The sequence below is a fragment of the Terrapene carolina genome, unplaced genomic scaffold (assembly GCF_002925995.2).
Source record: "Terrapene carolina triunguis isolate 2854851 unplaced genomic scaffold, T_m_triunguis-2.0 Scaffold96, whole genome shotgun sequence".
NCBI classification, from domain to species: Eukaryota; Metazoa; Chordata; order Testudines; family Emydidae; genus Terrapene; species Terrapene triunguis.
The window spans coordinates 22,207,955-22,225,410 of record NW_020664447.1 but is presented as its reverse complement, the minus strand read 5'-3'; the positions used below and the strand labels follow the sequence as shown (position 1 = coordinate 22,225,410).

At 39.7% G+C, this 17,456-nt stretch overlaps 1 protein-coding gene across 2 annotated transcripts in view; it reads right to left on the bottom strand.

The window, feature by feature from the left end:
- Positions 1–17,456, bottom strand: part of PDHX (pyruvate dehydrogenase complex component X) — a 107,829-nt gene that overhangs the window by 27,724 nt on the left and 62,649 nt on the right. For both annotated transcript variants that reach the window (XM_026651487.2, XM_026651488.2), the window contains 2 exons: positions 11,948–12,131; positions 9,463–9,610 (listed from right to left, as the gene is read on the bottom strand). In XM_026651487.2, the coding sequence (XP_026507272.1) occupies positions 9,463–9,610; positions 11,948–12,131 (332 nt within the window). The remainder of the gene's footprint in view (positions 1–9,462; positions 9,611–11,947; positions 12,132–17,456) is intronic.

Here is a 17,456-nt window from a genome sequence, read left to right as displayed (position 1 = left end):
TGCAGTGAAAGATGGCTACATCGCTTTCCCATACTCAGGCACTCACTAGCCAAAAGCTCTCACTCCATGACAACCTTGTTCACCTGCCTCACACTCACCTTAAGACCTGCCAACCATCCTCGCAGAACATGCAACAGGGCAGGCTCTGATGTAAAAACAGCAAACACTCCATAGATGATCCCACCATCAAACTACCTGTTTTCTTGCTCTGCCAAAGACACTGGATGACCATCAATTGTACTAGGATGTTATGTGGAAAATGCACTCACCTGATGCACAAATGGCGAATGAAGGATTCGTCACAGTGCGAATGCAGAAACCTCCACACCACAGAACACATTGTGAACAAGTGCCCATCTTTTCATTTCCAGGAGGGATACCAAAGGTGCACGCTGCATCTCCTGAAGCCCTCAAACTTTCTGTTAACTTGTAAATGTTGCTATTTCCATAGCATTCAGTGCATAGGATGGACAGGGCTCAAGGAACAGATCGGGCTTTTGTAGTGAAGAGACTGTTGTCTGTAGGACCCTTGTTTATTTGTTGCAGAATGAGGCTGGGGATTGCAAGAATAAGGCTGGTCTTGTGGTTTAGGCAATTGAATGCCACACTGCAGAACTAGTTTTGATCCCTGACTCTGCCACAGAGTACTTGTATGATGCTGGGTAAGTCACTTAAACCAAAACTTTTCACAGGCGACAACATGTTCCTCATTTTCTGAGTGCCCAATTTGATACCTTGGGGTCTGTTCTGCCAAAGTTCTCGCACTCACAAGTGCAATAGAGAGCTTTAATATACTAAGTTCTCTGGGAAAAAAATTACTATAGATAACAAATTTAGAGGGGGTTGGGGAAAACACAGAGCATGTGATTCTCCTGGGAAACAATTTAAAGGACTACAGACAGGGGATTATAAAAGACCTGCATTATGTAGCTCTGCAGCAGATGGCTGAGAGTGGGAGGGAGTTCAGTGATGGGACCAGAATCACTGCCTGCTAGGTGATCTACTGAGTTCCTTGGAAGCAGTATTCCCAACATCTTCCCACCTCATAGAGATTTCCTCATGACTAGCTCCTCTCCTTGTTAGCTCTCCCATGTTAATCTGCTCTCCCAAACCTCAACCTGTAGACCCTCTTAGGGTTGTTACTATTGGAAAAGCAGCGGAAGCCAAGGCTTCTACTCCCAGCTTCACCCCGCCCTTCTGTTGACACAGGACAGGGTCCAATTCTGCTCTGACTTAAATCAACAGCAGTTTTGCCATCTACCACTTCAAAAGGAGCAGGAGCAGAATGATAACATACAACTCCTAGAGGGGGTGACGTTTTTACCTAGAAAAGGAGAAGACTCCAACTAGCAGAAGAACAGCACTTTGAGATGCTTAGCTGAAAATGCAATATGCTACACACACACACACTAAGTGATTAATAGCCCAGTTCCGTCAGGTGCTGAGGATCCTCTATTTCCATAGACTTTAACAGGAATCACTCAGCAATATTCAGGATTGAACCCAAAGTAATTCACTGTGTGACACTGGACAAGTTGACAGAGTTTGGAATAGATAGTCCTGCTCCCAGTGTTCTGCTCCAAACCCTTCAGTAAGATAGCTCAACTTATACAGCAGGACAAAAAGTGTACATTTCATGAGATAGTAGTGAATGCTGAGCTCAAATGACTTTATATTTGATGGCTGAAGAAAATTCCATTGGGATTATTGCCCATTGCCCCAAAAACCATTTTGATTGGTTTAGAAGAGACTAATGCCGAAAAAATCTTTTATGATGGTGAAGATAAATGGAATTTCCGTGGATAATCTGCCATTAGAGGAAAGAAAACAGAGCACATATTGAAATGGAAGAATTACAGAACAGCTCACATGCATTTTCTTTAAACCTCATGGCTTTTTAAGCCAATGTTAATGGTAGAGGGAGGACATATTGAAAGCTCCAGAAAAACTATACGTCTGAAACTTAGTTTTAAATTACTATGCTGGATTCTGTACAATCTCTATAGAAAATGTTCTAAGCGATGTGCTAGATGACAAGGAAATAAAGTATTCAGCCATTTCCACAAGGAACCATGAAACAAAAATTATGATCTCGCTTCATGAATGATTCAATGCTTACAATAAATTCAGAAAGACTTTGTCACAAATAAAGCTATATATAAATCCAAATATCATAGAATCTTTCAATCAAGAGTTCCTGCTCACAAGGGCCTTTTCTGTTTGCATTCTAGCACTAAATTTACAAAAGTAATGCACACAGGGTTTGATTTGGGGCATGACATCCTGCCCCAAATCTAAAATGCAATGCTATGTGGGCAGATGAACTGGTGTAAATTGGGGCATCTCCCACTGAAGTCAAATGAACAATATTACAAAACAGTTCACATGCTAAATCTATACACGAATTACTCTCTTATTTGTACATTGATGGATGACCCATGATGGGACCATGTTAATGATTTGTCTAGATGATTGTTCAGAGTAAAGAAAGTTTGTTGGTTTCTCACAATGCAGATCATCAGTAGAACATGAAGTGAAACATCTTTCAGTTGTAACAACAAACTGAGGACAGACTATCATTCAAGTGGTATCATTTCCAGTTGGATCAGAGGCACCCAGTCCGTATTATTTTCTTTAGACTCCTTATTTACAACAAGTCTAATGTGTTTGAGGAGAAGGATAGCTCAGTGGTTTGAGCATTGGCCTGCTAAACCCAGGGTTATGAGTGCAATTCTTGAGGGGGCCAGTTAGGGATCTGGGGCAAAAATCTGTCTGGGGATTGGTCCTGCTTTGAACAGGGGGTTGAACTAGATGACCTCCTGAGGTCCCTTCCAACCCTGGTATTCTATGAAACTTTCAAGTGAAGGGCAGACAGTTCATAAAATAGAACAAGCAAGCTTTGATGGGCTTGTCTTCCTGAGCTCAGTGTGGGACAAAAGGCTTACTGCAGCTCTACTGAGATAACGCTTCCAGTGCACTAATGAAAAAGATGTAAAGTGTACTGCTACATAACATCACAATGGCATCACAGGAGCAAAGAAAGGGATTCTTTCTTCCCCAAATCCACTAAAACAGGCAGTTAGTAGCACCCTCCTTTGCTCTGGTAGACAGCCCTGTATTTTGTGGAGTTGTTTACAAACAGCATGAAATTCATCTGGGTACAAAGAAAAATCATCAACACGTGAAGATGTGTAACTAAAACACTGAAGTGATAAGACTCTTTAGACTAGAGGATATTAGCAGGGATTAAGGCTCACTTTAGTAAGTAATGGGCCTGAGGCAAGACCGGTGAGTGGTATGTTAAAGTTTGTTTATTGTTCTGGCCTAAAATCTTCTTGATATTTAAGTGGCATGTACTGCGTTTTTCTGTCAAGTGGGTATCTTTACTTTGAATGATGTATATATTTGTGGTCAAACTGGTACATTTTCTCATATTCAGTGCATCTTTTCAGCTATTAGACTGCTCTGCTGAGCTTGGTATTTTGATCATTGTGAAGAAGTGCTGAGGCATATATTTTTTTTTTAGTAAACTAACTTGATTCTGTTACTTGCATTTCTGTGCATTGGATTTTACTGTATTTATTGCTCCATTTTGCTGTTTCTGTTTTCCCTAGGGCTTGATGCATGATTCAGTTTCATATCTTGTTTCCAGTGGTGAGGTCCTTGGGTTTTATTCTCCAAAAATAGGATGGTGTATTAACCAGATTAAAGGTTAGATTTGCCCCCACTTTACCTGCCATGATGTCTCCCTGCAGTAGCTAATGTTAATTCACCTAGTACAAGATAGGTTCACCCACCAGGAAGGGCGGGGCTGTTTTTTCAATGTGGCCCTGTCTTGTGAATTCTGCTGGAGGAGCACAGCTTTACAATCAGGTGAAGGCTGGCGAGGGGATGCATTTAATCAGTACCACTGGCTGCACCATCTCCTGAATCAGCAATATCACTCTAGGCAGGCATCGTGCAGGCAAAGGCCCTCGTCAGGATTGCCACCTTGGAAGCTAAGCTATCACTTTCCTTGGCTGAACCTGGTCCTACAAGTTTTTAAGCCATGATGATGATGATGATGATGATGATGATGATGATGATGATGATGATGGTGGTAAACACAGCCGGAAAGCTTTAAGACAAAATGCAAATGCTGTATATAGCTTCTTTGGATTTATAAACCTCCCTCTCATACGTAGCAGCATGTCAATATGTTTAGCATGATGTGATGGAGAGCGTACAGATATTAAAACCGGCTCAACAACAGTTGAGAACATATATACATCCGACACAAATGATCAAAGAAAAACAATCAAAACATTCCATTCAGAAATCACATCAGAAACCTGTTGATTATCTATATACTTTCTTGTGTAAAACAAAGGTCAATATTCACACATATCTCCATAAAAATCCTTGAAGAACAAAGCTGTATCTTCCTAAAACTTAATATACACCATTCATTTAAAAAAAATATTATGACATGCTAAAGACAAATTTTTCTTTTGATGTAAAAGAAATGACATTCAGAATTCTAATCCTAATTCACTAACAGACTTGGCTCAGCCTAATATTTACTTACATAAACTTTATTTATGAGAGTTCTTGAACACATTTAAAAAAAATTAAGGAGAGCTGAGCTTTGCTGCTGGGTTTATGAAGTCTACACTTCTGTGGGGGGAAAAAATGAGATTTCACAGCGATATGGTCCAAAATTAGATTTGCAAAGTGACAAAGATAGATCTGTGTCCCTAGATTATCTGAATTTTATACACTGATAAATTAATTGTAAGTGATTACATGTGCCTTCCATCAACATAATTTACTAGATTCATCAAAAGGAGAACCAGTCATTGTTTTCCCAATTATTTTAAAGCATTTTCCTCCTAAAAAATGAAAAGTAATAAATGTGATTATAATTCATGGAAGTGAGAGATTCAGATATAACTGGTTTAAATTAGACAGAGGACTGTCCACTGAGTGGGAGAATAGACTTTTAAGTCCTCTGCAGGGATGTAAGACAGACACTAATGTAATGATATTTTATGTACAGAAAAGATATCACTAGGGCAGGAATGAATCTTGCACATCATTGTAGAGAAAATGTCACATTTTGGGGGAGACTAAGGAAAATTTTCCAGAGCAGGTTGATTAAGAATTATGGCAAGTGTTTGCAACTACTGAGGGATTTACAATGTTAGAATAAACCCTTAAGAGAGAGATTAGTGAGCAGAAGGCAGGTCAAAGGTGCATGATAAATTTATTTATCACATGACTCCACAGTTTACCAGACTGGTTTCATCTTCATGTAAGTGGTATATGAACTTATTAAAATGAATAATTAATCAGAACTAGTCCTTTAAATAGAACACAGTAAAGAATGTGATCGAATAATAAAGCATTATGTTACAGAACAGAAGAGAAGCTTTGCCTCAGGCTAAAATTTCTAATTGGCTAAGCCAGAAGATAGAATTCTTCTTAAATAAATAAATAAAGATTTATTAAAGAGCAATATGTCTTGGATCATGATAAACCTGTAACCTCTCTAGTATGACATTATGGCATACTGAGTTTTATATTTGGTTTGAGCTAGTCAGCCTGTAAACTTCAAGGTCTGATGGAAACAGTTTAGATTTTTTCACATTTCTAGTAACAGCATTTAAAAAATAGATTGTATTATGGTGGTGTTCTCTCTTTAGATCAGGGGTCGGCAACGTTCGGCACGCGGCTCGCCAGGGTAAGCACCCTAGCAGGCCGGGCCAGTTTATTTACCTGCTGACGCGGCAGGTTCGGCCGATCGCGGCCCCCACTCGCCGCGGTTCACCGTCCCGGGCCAATGAGGGCAGCGGGAAGCGGCGCGGGCCGAGGGATGTGCTGGCCGCGGCTTCCCGCCGCCCCCATTGGCCCAGGGCGGCGAACCGCGGCGAGTGGGGGCCGCGATCGGCCGAATTAATTGACGTTATTAATATGAACTGGGACCGTAAAGATCATTGTTGCAACCAAAGTCCTGTAGTGGCACCAAATCTTGTATAAAGTGGGTCAGATAAGGTGTCTAAGACAAGGTTATGATTATATCTGTATGCATAAATAAACTGGCCCGGCCCGCTAGGATGCTTACCCTGGCGAGCCGCGTGCCGAACGTTGCCGACTCCTGCTTTAGATCATATAAGTGGCTGTAATAACAAATACTCCTTATAATATCCTCAGTTCTGTATCTGAGGGCAACTAAAAATATCGGATATATTCACAAACAACAATGCAACTGTTAACATTAGGTACAATGAGGGAAGATTTCTGAGTAGATAAATATAGGGATTTTTAAGTGGCTGCTTAAATTTTTCCTCTGCCACAAGTACAATGGGTTCCTTCGTACCCACAAACAGTGACTAAAGTCAGCTAATATAATAGCTAGTTTCTTCAAAGGCAATGAAAACTCCCAAGTCTACATAGTTCACCAAATATAAAGAATACAACTTCACTTGGGTTCCAACTTGACCCTGGACAACAGAAGTTCTTAAAAAAATGTCTTTGCACCTTGAATAGAGCTGAGATAGCACTCAAGTAGGATGGATTTACAAATTTCAGTATTCACCACCAAATGGTAGGATTTTGTTTGTCAGGCCCCAATTCAGCAGAGTACTAGAATCTGTATATTTAATAAAGGTGGTAGAAAAATTTTAACAGTTTTCCGACAGAAAATGCAGTGTCATCAAAATCTAAAATGTTTTGCAGCAATGTGTCAATTTAGATTAAATCTTTGATGGAAACATTTGAAAATAGTCATTTAGACTATTTCCTTTGGATTCATTTAAACTTTTCTATTATTACATTTTTATATATTTAATTTTCTATTATATTATAATGTTTCAGCATAAAATGAAACTATTAGTTTCCCCAAACGGTCAGAATTTTCCGCAGGACAGAAATTCCATTTTCTGACATGCTTAAAGTAAATACTAGAGCTAATGCATAAATCACACTGAATTCAAGGTAAGATCTCCTAGTTCATGTTAAAACTACAAATTGCCTCGTCTTCATTGGGATTTTACCTCGTTGGTTACCATGTGCTAACTAACATGAGTTAAGAACACCCTTTTTTTTTTCCTATCGAAGACATAGCCACACAAAGCTTTTAGTCATACTGGATTACCTTTCATTTCCCAGTAGCTTCATCAGCTTTAGGCTACCAAAACCCAGGCTTCCAGTAGTGTACGTTGTGGGAAAGGGCATGTGTGTATTTTTCCAATAGGATTTCCCACAACATACTTGTGACGTTATTAATATGAACTGGGACCGTAAAGATCATTGTTGCAACCAAAGTCCTGTAGTGGCACCAAATCTTGTATAAAGTGGGTCAAATAAGGTGTCTAAGACAAGGTTATGATTATATCTGCATGCATGCATCATTTTTGTATTTAAAGTTATAAGTATTGGCTCTATACTGTCTGTATTTCAAACTTGTGCTATGCTTCTGGGTAACACCCCAGACAATGTGGTGTCAGCACTGCCTAGCTTGCTTGATGGCCCATTAAGGACCATCAGTTATACAACTGACCCATTGAGAAAAGGCAGATACACCTTGTGACTCAGCAAGATACGCAGAGACATGCCTATGGACAGAACTCTAAGGTTTTTCTATGCCATGTGCTGGATAGCTTGTCTTTGGGACAAAGAAAGCAGAGACCACATGGCAAGAGACTATAAAAGGCTGCTGCAGCTCCTCCATCTTGTCTTCAATCCTGCTTCTTACTTCTGGAGGGACCTTGCTACAAACTGAAGCTCTGAACAAAGGATTGAATGACCTATCCCAGCTGTGGATGTACTCCAGAGACTTAATCTGAGCCTGCAATTTATTCCATCATTGCTACAAGCCTGAACCAAGAACTTTGCCAATACCGTATGTAATTGATTCCATTTAACCAATTTTAGCTCTCATCTATATCTTCTTTCTTTTATGAATAAACCTTTAGATTTTAGATTCTAAAGGACTGGCAACAGCGTGATTTGTGGGTAAGATCTGATTTGTATATTGACCCAGGTCTGGAGCTTGGTCCTTTGGGATCAGGAGAACCTTTTTTCTTTAACTGGGGTATTGGTTTTCATAACCATTTGTCCCCATAACGAGTGGCATTGGTGGTGGATACTGGGGAACTGGAGTGTCTAAGGGAATTGCTTGTGTGACTTATGGTTAGCCAGTGGAGTAAAACCAAAGTCCTCTCTGTCTGGCTGGTTTGGTGCCTTAATAGTAAAGGAACTCCAGCTTTGGGCTGTAACTGCCCTGCTCTAAGTAATTTGTCCTAATTTGACACTTTCAGAAAACAGAGCATCATTACAACCCTACACACAGATTTGTCATTTAGGAATTCAACCTACAATGCATCCATCCCGATAGACCAAGATTTTAATACAGCACATATTTACTCTCTAGGTGGTCAGTCAGAAAAATCTGCATGAATTCTAGAGATAGGACTGAAGGAAACAAGAACCTACTGTATAATCAGAAAACTTTATGTTAATCTGCAGTTGCATGAGCATTCTCATACTGGTTGGTTGAATAACATTGCAGTCTTCTGGTCTCCTAAGAACCTGCCTGATTCCAGTAACCACAAGCAATCACAGAGTTTGTGTCTGATCTACAGGATGATGAAGCAAATGGTAATTTTTTGCTTGTCTGTCAATGCAGTGAGAAAAAAAAAGACTATGTAATAACAGACAGTTTTGATAAGTAATACAGCAGATGAACCCTAAAGTAGAATTAAGGATTGAAGATTATACCACTATCTGTCCCAAAGCATTTTGTCATTTTTAGGCTGCATTCTAAATTCTGGAAGATAGGCCATGAATTTATGAAAAAAAGAAATATTGTATGAAGTGAATCTCCTATGAACAGAGTGGCAAATGTTTTTCCAGAATGATTAGTGAATTCAGATGCTAACCTGAGAAATTAGAACTGTGCATGGTCTTCAGAGGAAGGGTACTCAACATTTTCTGAAAATCAGGCCCTTTTACAGTAATATTGGGCTTCCAAAAATTAAAGTACCCAAAATCACAAGTCGCATTAGAACACCTTGACTAGTATGTTTATTTCCCTAGGAAGAGGCTTTTAAAAACAACATGCTGAATGAAATCAAATTTAAAATAAAACCCACACCATGATAACTTTTACTTGATTTTAGATTTGTAGACATACATGAAAATCACATAGCAATCATCACCAGCCTCCCCAGAAACAGACACAAAGTGGTTGCTTAAGACAGGACAGTGAAACAAGAAGTGTCTTAATGAAAATAAAATTCTTTAAGAAAAACAAATTGTCGTAGCACAAAGAAAGAAAGTTTATTTGAATGCCCAGTACTGAAACTCAATATAGAAGACTAGTCACTCTGTACAGAGAGCGTGGGTGTAACTAATTGTATAGCAGGTCAAGGTAGTCCAGTTAGATCAGTTTATTTTGAATAATAAATAACATTTACCAACCTTTTGCTAGTTCTTTCCTTAGTTTCAAGATAGCATCAAGGTCACAGTCAGTAGTAGCATATGAATGAGGCACAGTAGTTTTAGATTCTGTTAATCTCTTAGCAATAACTCTTCGGATGTTGCTGGCAGGGACTTCTGTGAATGTACCCTGAAAGCAAATATTTTGCATACTAAATACAGGGAGAGAACACACACACACTCCTCTGCTGAAACAAGAGTAGGGCAGTAATGCTTTTCAATTGGTAGCTTTTGTTCACTTACAACAAACCTCAACTTTCAAAAAGCATTAAAATGTAGCTAGTATTTAACATGCCTAAAATTAAATTTAAATAAATTGAATTTTCTATTCTTGCTGAAAGATAGCAGAATGAAAAATCATATTCAGACCAGCACAACAGGTTATACAGAACCAAGGAAATTAATGCAGTACAGTTTGTTTTATCTTACTCCATAAAGCTGAAGTGTAAGAAAATGAAGACTAAAAAAAAATCTGAATATTTGCTCCATTGCACCATGCCTGCCAGGTTTAAATCTGGATAAACACAGAGATTCTAGGCACAGTACTACAACATGTTATACAAGTACTTGATCTTCAGCAGATAAAGGAAATCAAGATGGGTGGTCCACACAAACAATACTGACAAGTAACAATCTTCTTTAAAGAAAATTCACAGTCATATACATTTGGGGGGGGAAAGTGTACCCGATTTCTATTATTCTGCCCGTATTTCTTATCACTGACAAGGAACAAGATAACTTCAGTTTACAGAGTACAATGAATCCTACTGATCTAGCAAATTACTCCAAAAATATCAGCCCTGATTCTCAGCTGGTGAAATCAGCATTGCGGTATTACACCAGTTTAGGGCCTGCAGAGTACAGTTCTAATGCACCTTTATTTTAGTAGAAGACTGTTAATAGAAGCTCTGTTGAGCTATCGATTTATCAATCCCTTCAGTGGTTGCTTAAGACAGGTTTCACTGTACATCTCTCTCCTTTGTCATCAACCTGCCTCTCCTGCCCAATTCATTCAGTCATGTCACAATTCAGCATTCACAACCTTTTGATGAAAGGGAACTATATTGCACACAATTACTTGTAATACCAATGAAAATATGAAGCAGGAAAAACATGTGGATCTCACAAGAAATACTCTCCGAAATTATACAGCATATACACTGTAGGTTGAATACAAATCACAGTGTGCTCGGATATAGCTGCAGGCAAAGCACTTTTTTATCATGACAGAAAAAAATGTGTAGGACAAATTTTTTTTTTTTTTTAACAAAAAAAAAAAAAAAAAATCTACATTTTTTAGCATGGTTCATCATAGAATACCAAATGCTCTATAACTCTTATAAATTGTCAACAGATACCAGCCCTGAACCTGCAGCGGTACTTCAAAGTTGGTTCTAGAACCAGAATGGTCCAATTTCACAGATCCTGTCTTGAAGCATTCCAGCATAGTGGAATTCCCCCCAAAATAATGGATCTTTCAATATTTCGGGCCCAACTATTCAGAGAAAACCTTGTGAGCCTTTGACATTTTTTAAACACAAACAATCTTTACTCAACCCCAATCCTCTAACCCTTGCCTAATCCAACTCTACACTCCTTACCTATATTTATTTTTAATCCATGCTTATAGAATTTTGCACTCACATGCCTCTTATTATTCAGAGATTTCAAAGTGCTATACATATAATCAGATACAGGTAATGTTTATTGTATAGGTAGGGGAAAACTTAGCCATTGTGGCCTTAAGTACACTGGGGAAGCGGGGGGGAGAGAAAGGCAGGGGAGGGAGGTTCCCCCAATTGGGTTAGCTCAACTGAGGTAAAAATGGAGATCAACTTTGATCAAAAAGATCACTTTAGTTCAACTGACCTAACTTAACTTAAACACCCACTTAGCATCAATTTAATGTCTTTAGCAGGTTGATATATAGCCACGTCATGCTAAATGTGTTAAACTGTGTTTGCACTGATGTTAAGTGCAGTTTTCAGTCCAGTTAAAGTAGCTTAATTGAATTAATTCAGTGGGGGGTTAGGGGGAAGCACCTTTTTCTGAGTGTAGATAAGGACAGAGAAGTTAAGTGACATGCCTATGGTCACAGCAAGTCAGTTGCAGAGTTGGGAATAAAACTCATGAGTTCTGAATCCCAGGCCCCTGTTTTCAATCGCTTGATAACACTGACTAAAATGAAGTTCAACATATTTGTCATTATTATTATTTTTTTTTAATTAAAATGCAAAGATGTGGCATTATTTAGTTGTAACTCAGCGGTTCCCAAACCTGGTTCGCGGCTTGTTCAGGGTAAGCCCCTGGCAGGCCGTAAGATGCTTTGTTTACCTGAGCGTCCACAGGTACGGCCACTCGCAGCTCCCAGTGGCTGCGGTTCGCTGTTCCCGGCCAATGGGCGCTGCGGGAACAGGGAACCACTGTTGTAACGGAATGCAAGTTGCTGCTTTAACAGAAGTATTACCTGTGCTGCAGGCTGACCCGGTATAGAAATTGGTGGAACTGCAGGACGCGGATAAACAGAGGACACAGTTGTTGCTTGTGGAGCCAAAGGCACTACAGTAGGCTGAGTAGGGGCTGAAGAAACGATAGGTCTCGATTCTGCAGCTTTGCTCTTCTGTTTCTGCTGCAGAAGATTGAGTGCATCCCTGTTGATTAAACAGTAATATGAAAAATACTTAGAAAGAAACAAAGCATAACAGACAAAAAAAAGAAATACTACAATTTCAAGAATCAACTCTAATGAGTAGCTTCTGGCTATTAAACTAAAAATTAAAAGGCAATTATTTTTTTAATCAATAATAATTTGCAAAATGAAAACTCTGAGGAGCATGAAGAAACATCATAAATGTTTATAGATTATTCACCCCTGCCATGTTAGGATTGAAATCTGCAGCAGCACAGGGCAGTTGAGAAACAGGAGTACGTTCATCATCATTAAAGGACAACAGTGGCTAAACTATACTGTGCATTGTACTGTCAATTCTTACAATGAAGGTAGGTGTTACAGGAACAGATGAGACATGCATTCAGATTATATTTGGGACAAAGAAAATAAAAGCTGTTTCATTTATGTTACAATAAATGATCACATACACATAATTGCATTGGCTGTGAACATTGAACAACAGACCAGTTATAAATAAAGCTAAGATTATGTCACGGAGGACATGGAATCAGTGACTTCCAGAGACCTCCGTGAGATTTTATGCTGCAGCCCTGGGACAGCGGGGCTGGAGCTGTCAGCCAACAGGGGCCTCCACAGCTCCCAGCCGCTGCAGGCTCAATACTTACATTTATTTATTTATTTTTAATGTAATACCCCATTGCTGAGGAATTAATGAAAAATAATAGCTACTATCTTTATATGTTCTAGAAAATGTGTACTGTTCTTTGCTGGTTAGCTCTGACACTATTTCAACAGTTGTGTCAACATCCTTAATGACCGCCCTGCGCCTTTAAGCAGGGGGATGTTTGGCTGACAGGCCATGGTACAAACAAGACACAGAAAGGGTAAGTAATTTGCCCAAGGATAACACGAGTTTATGTCAAAATTAGAACTCTGCAATACCTTGCTCCCAGCCCTATGTTTGGTCCACTAGACCATACTGGCTCTTTGATTAGGAAATAATAAAGTTTCACATCTCCTTACATAATGATTAAGCAAAATCCTGGGCAACTTACTCTGATATAAGGGTGTATTTGTGAAAATATGCTTTAAAAATAAAGTGTGAAGAGCTTCCCCCATGAGTGAAGGGAACAGTGCTTTATGGCTGGGGGGGAGGGAAGGGGAAGAGATGAAAACTGCTACAAAAGGGGCAACCCCGGGGAATGCAGGCTTTGAAAAGGGGCAGCATGATGCCTTGAGCCTTCCTTTTTACGTGGACCAAGGCTGAAGCAACTCATTATTTAAAGTGTAGGGCAGATGTTAAGTGCAGGTAGTCCATAGGAAAAGTATATAGTGATCGGATAAATGGCTTGGAAAAGGACTTAAAAAGAGATGTTCATTAAAGGAACAAACAGAGGGTGGGTGGGGATTCCTATGATTGGTACAGCAGGGAGCCAACCCCCCATTCTTATAGCCCATCTTAACTCTCCTACGTGGGGTGGATGGTAAGGTCCCGGCAATGGATTTGTTGGCGGGACCTGGAGGGAAAAAGAGGGGGAGCTGGTGCAAACCCCTCACCCCGGATATGGTAAGGTCCCGGCCATGGATTTGCTGGAGGGACCTGGATGGAAAAAGAGGGGGAGCAGGTAAAAGCCCCCCAGGTAATTTTGGAATAAACATGGGATTACCTGCACTGTACACTGTTATCTGCCGGGTAGTCCCAGATATCTAATAATAAAGTTGTGGCCTGATTAAACCCACATCAAATGTCTGCTGTCCTTCTTTCGACATAGCCAGTCAATAACACTTGTGTACAAAGATGCTTTGATACACAGGCAGTGTTGGAATTAAGTTGTTATAGGACCAATAATAAATATTTGCTGAAGTACCTAAGCACAACACATTGAGCTAAGGATGCAGTTTCACTCTCAATAAAGAATTTATTTACTTTTGCGAATTAAAGTCATACTTGAATTTCTTTTAAAATCAAGCATTTGTTATTTAATATAGATCCTGTACTGGAAGAAAAACTTTTACTGAATAAAATGATTTTTAAAGAAAAAACTAGATGTTTTAGCTGAGAAAATGGTCACAAAGACGACACAAAAAGAAAACAGAAAATTATTTCTGCTTTTTAACATGGCACTAATAAGTATTTAATTAAAACCATCTGGTTATTGTCATTTGATTGATTTCCTTAGATTTTAAATGTACAAAAATATAAAACTATTAGGAAAACAGATCTTTATTTTTAAATTAGAAGATTCATTTAGAAGTCTTTAAATCCTATAAGTGCAGCACATTAAATTTTTTACTACAGAATCTCTGCAATTCAACTGATTAATAAAAAGTCACAGTAGAACACCAATTTATGAATGTCACAGGTTACAAACAAAACATTCTTAAGACAGGGGCCTGCAAATAGAACTGGTCGGGGACACAAGGCATCTCGTATCAAACTACTATAATATTTTAAAAAAATAAGGTTGGCAGCAACACTGCTTTTGAACTGCTTTTCTAAAACCCATTAACACAGCACAGGGGGGAAGCAGACCTTAAGACAGGTAAACCTACTGTCAAAACAGCACACATTCATTGGTAAGCACACATTTTCCTTCCCACCACATGTATTAAAGTAATTGAATATTCCTTGTCAAAATTGTTACGACATGGAGTCTGCACATACTGGCAACTCGGAGTCTGCACATACTGGCAACTCAGTGTTACACTTCACTACACCACTATAAGATGGCCCAGATACTTAGAAACGTGTAGCCTTTTGGCTAATACTTTCAGTGTCTCCATGCGAAGTACTAATTTAGTAGAAGCTCAGATTTAGAAAGTTCTCTGCATAATTTGGACACCTTTTTCTCAAGTGCAATTGCCTACTTGTATATTGTACAGTTTAAGTAGACAAGCTGAAATAGAATATCCTAAACAACAGTATTTAGAAGGCTCAATTCTGCAAACCTTAATAAATTAACATAACTTTGCAGTACATGGTGCCCATTGGGGAGCCCACTGGCATACCTGGTGGTGGTTATATAATACTGTGCTGTTCCTCAACCACCTCAGTTTTCTTCTCCTGAACATCAGAGTACAAGGGTGGATAGAAAACTCAGGCTCTCTACACTTAAATGGCCACAGTAGCACAGCTGCAGCTGCACCACTGTAGCACTTCAGCGTAGCCACTCACTACAGCAATGGGAAGGTTTCTCCTGTTGCTATAGTTAATACATCTCCTTGAGAGGTGGCAGCTAGGTTGACAGAATAATTCTTCCATCAACCTAGTGCTGTGTACATGTGGCGGAGGTTAGGTACGTTTAACTACGTTGCTCAGGTGTGTGGATTTTTCGACTTAACTTTTTAGTGTAGACCTGACTCCAGAAAGAGAAAGATGGTCAAAGAGTGTTAATATATTGAGAAAGAGACCCTGCAAAGAGCGACACTTTCTGTGCTTCATATTTTATAAAAAGAACCTACAAAACTGTAGCTCTTCAACATGTTGTAGTCAGTGTGGATCTCACTATAAGTACATATGTGCCTCGTGCATACAAGATCAGAATCTTTTGCACGGGCACCTGGCTCCTGTGCCAGTCATTCCTTCAACATAGAGAACATATCTCAGGAGACGCAGATAAATGCAGACGTATCTCGATTTGGAGTTATGCTCCATTTGGCTCTGTGTTTTGGTTCTGACCTTCTGCAGAGGTGCTGACTTTATTGCCCGAGATGCCAGCACCTTGGTGTTGAGGGTTTCATGGACATTGAGATTGTCAACACACAAATCTCCACTGCCGACTCTGTCAGCACCAGCATCACCTTCTCCTGCCTCTCCCTCCCACCCCCCACACATACTCCCTGAGCCGAGGGTATGGTGTGTGTTTGAGAGCGCACTGGCCAATGATGTTTTTTTTGGTCTCGTTCTGGTAGTGACTGTCACCTTTGTTTCCAAAGTGACCCATTTCTCTAGCAGATGTAACTTGAACCCAGCAGCACTGGATTTGTGGGTAACTGAAGAGAAGGATTTGTATGCAGAGCACCTGTCAGGCATGTGACTCTCCCCTCAGCTGAAGAGGCAACAAATATGTCCATCTTTGATAGAAATTAGTCAATCACAAGACCAATGTGGTTTGAACCATGACATTTCAGAGTCCACCATGAAGCATGATAGTTGGTGCAAAGTGCTTCACCTTGCTGTACAGGCGTGCGGGGAAGGTATATGTCATGAACAGTTTTCTCTCTCTTTTCCCCCCAGAACATCTAAGTCAAGGAAAATGGGAGTTTTAAGGTAAGTTTTCTTCACAGACTAGCCAGGGGAAAATCTCTAAGAAAGTAGTGGGTTGAACGCTCACTACTTTCTGTCTCAAGCAGCAAGAGGGAAGGTCACAACTTCTCTACCCTTTCTGGATTTGTGCCCTCACACAGGTGTACGAGGCAGCACAAGGTGCAGCCCCAATGGACAATGCTATTCAAAAGGTGCAGTCTCGGACACACGAGGTGCATCTGCAACTGCCATGGGATCCACCCTGACGTACACTTGTAGAATACCTATTCTCTCTGCCTTTTGTTTACTTTGACGGCATTTTTTTTTATTTTATCCTTAAAACCAGAAATCCCACCTGCAATTTGGCCTGAAAAAAACCCCAACAACAAGAGATAAAAGCCAGGTTATACTTTTAAGGAACAACCTCGGGTACAAAGCAACACAGAGCTTCCCGGCATAAACAGTGTGTGTCTGGTCCAGTGCAAACTGACGTAAATTGGGGTCCTTCTATTGACTTCAATGGGCTTTGGATTTAGACCCTGATTTTGTAAGCTGTGCCACTCTTTAGTCTGATGCAACCTGTTCCATGGAGTGTTGCTTTGTTGAGTCTGAGCTGGGTCACCACCTCTTCCCCAACCTGTTTGGGCACACGGGGGGGACAACTTCTGAATTGCCCTGACAAAAGGCAACTGTAATTGGCAATTGTGTGAATTACTTTTTGTCTCCCCTTCTCTAAAATCTCTCCCTAAATCAAGGAGTCAGTTTAAGAGTCCAGAAAATATAAAAGAGTTCCTTGATTGTGTTTTCCAGTGTGATGTACTCACTGATCATTTACTGCCATATCTTCTCTGCTAAGCAAACCAACAACCCTCTATCAGCATAAACCTAAACATTGACCACTTACAGAGTTGCATGTTGATAGTTAAGGTGAAAAACAACAAAAGCAGTTAATTATTTGACTTTTCACATTATCAAGCAAGGTCTTTTAAAATCCAATATAATAAAGCCATAAAACTTTTACATCTTAAATATCAATCTAATAAGCCCTAATTACCATGTACAGAACAAGCAGTCAGCTATTTAAAAAGATTGTAATGG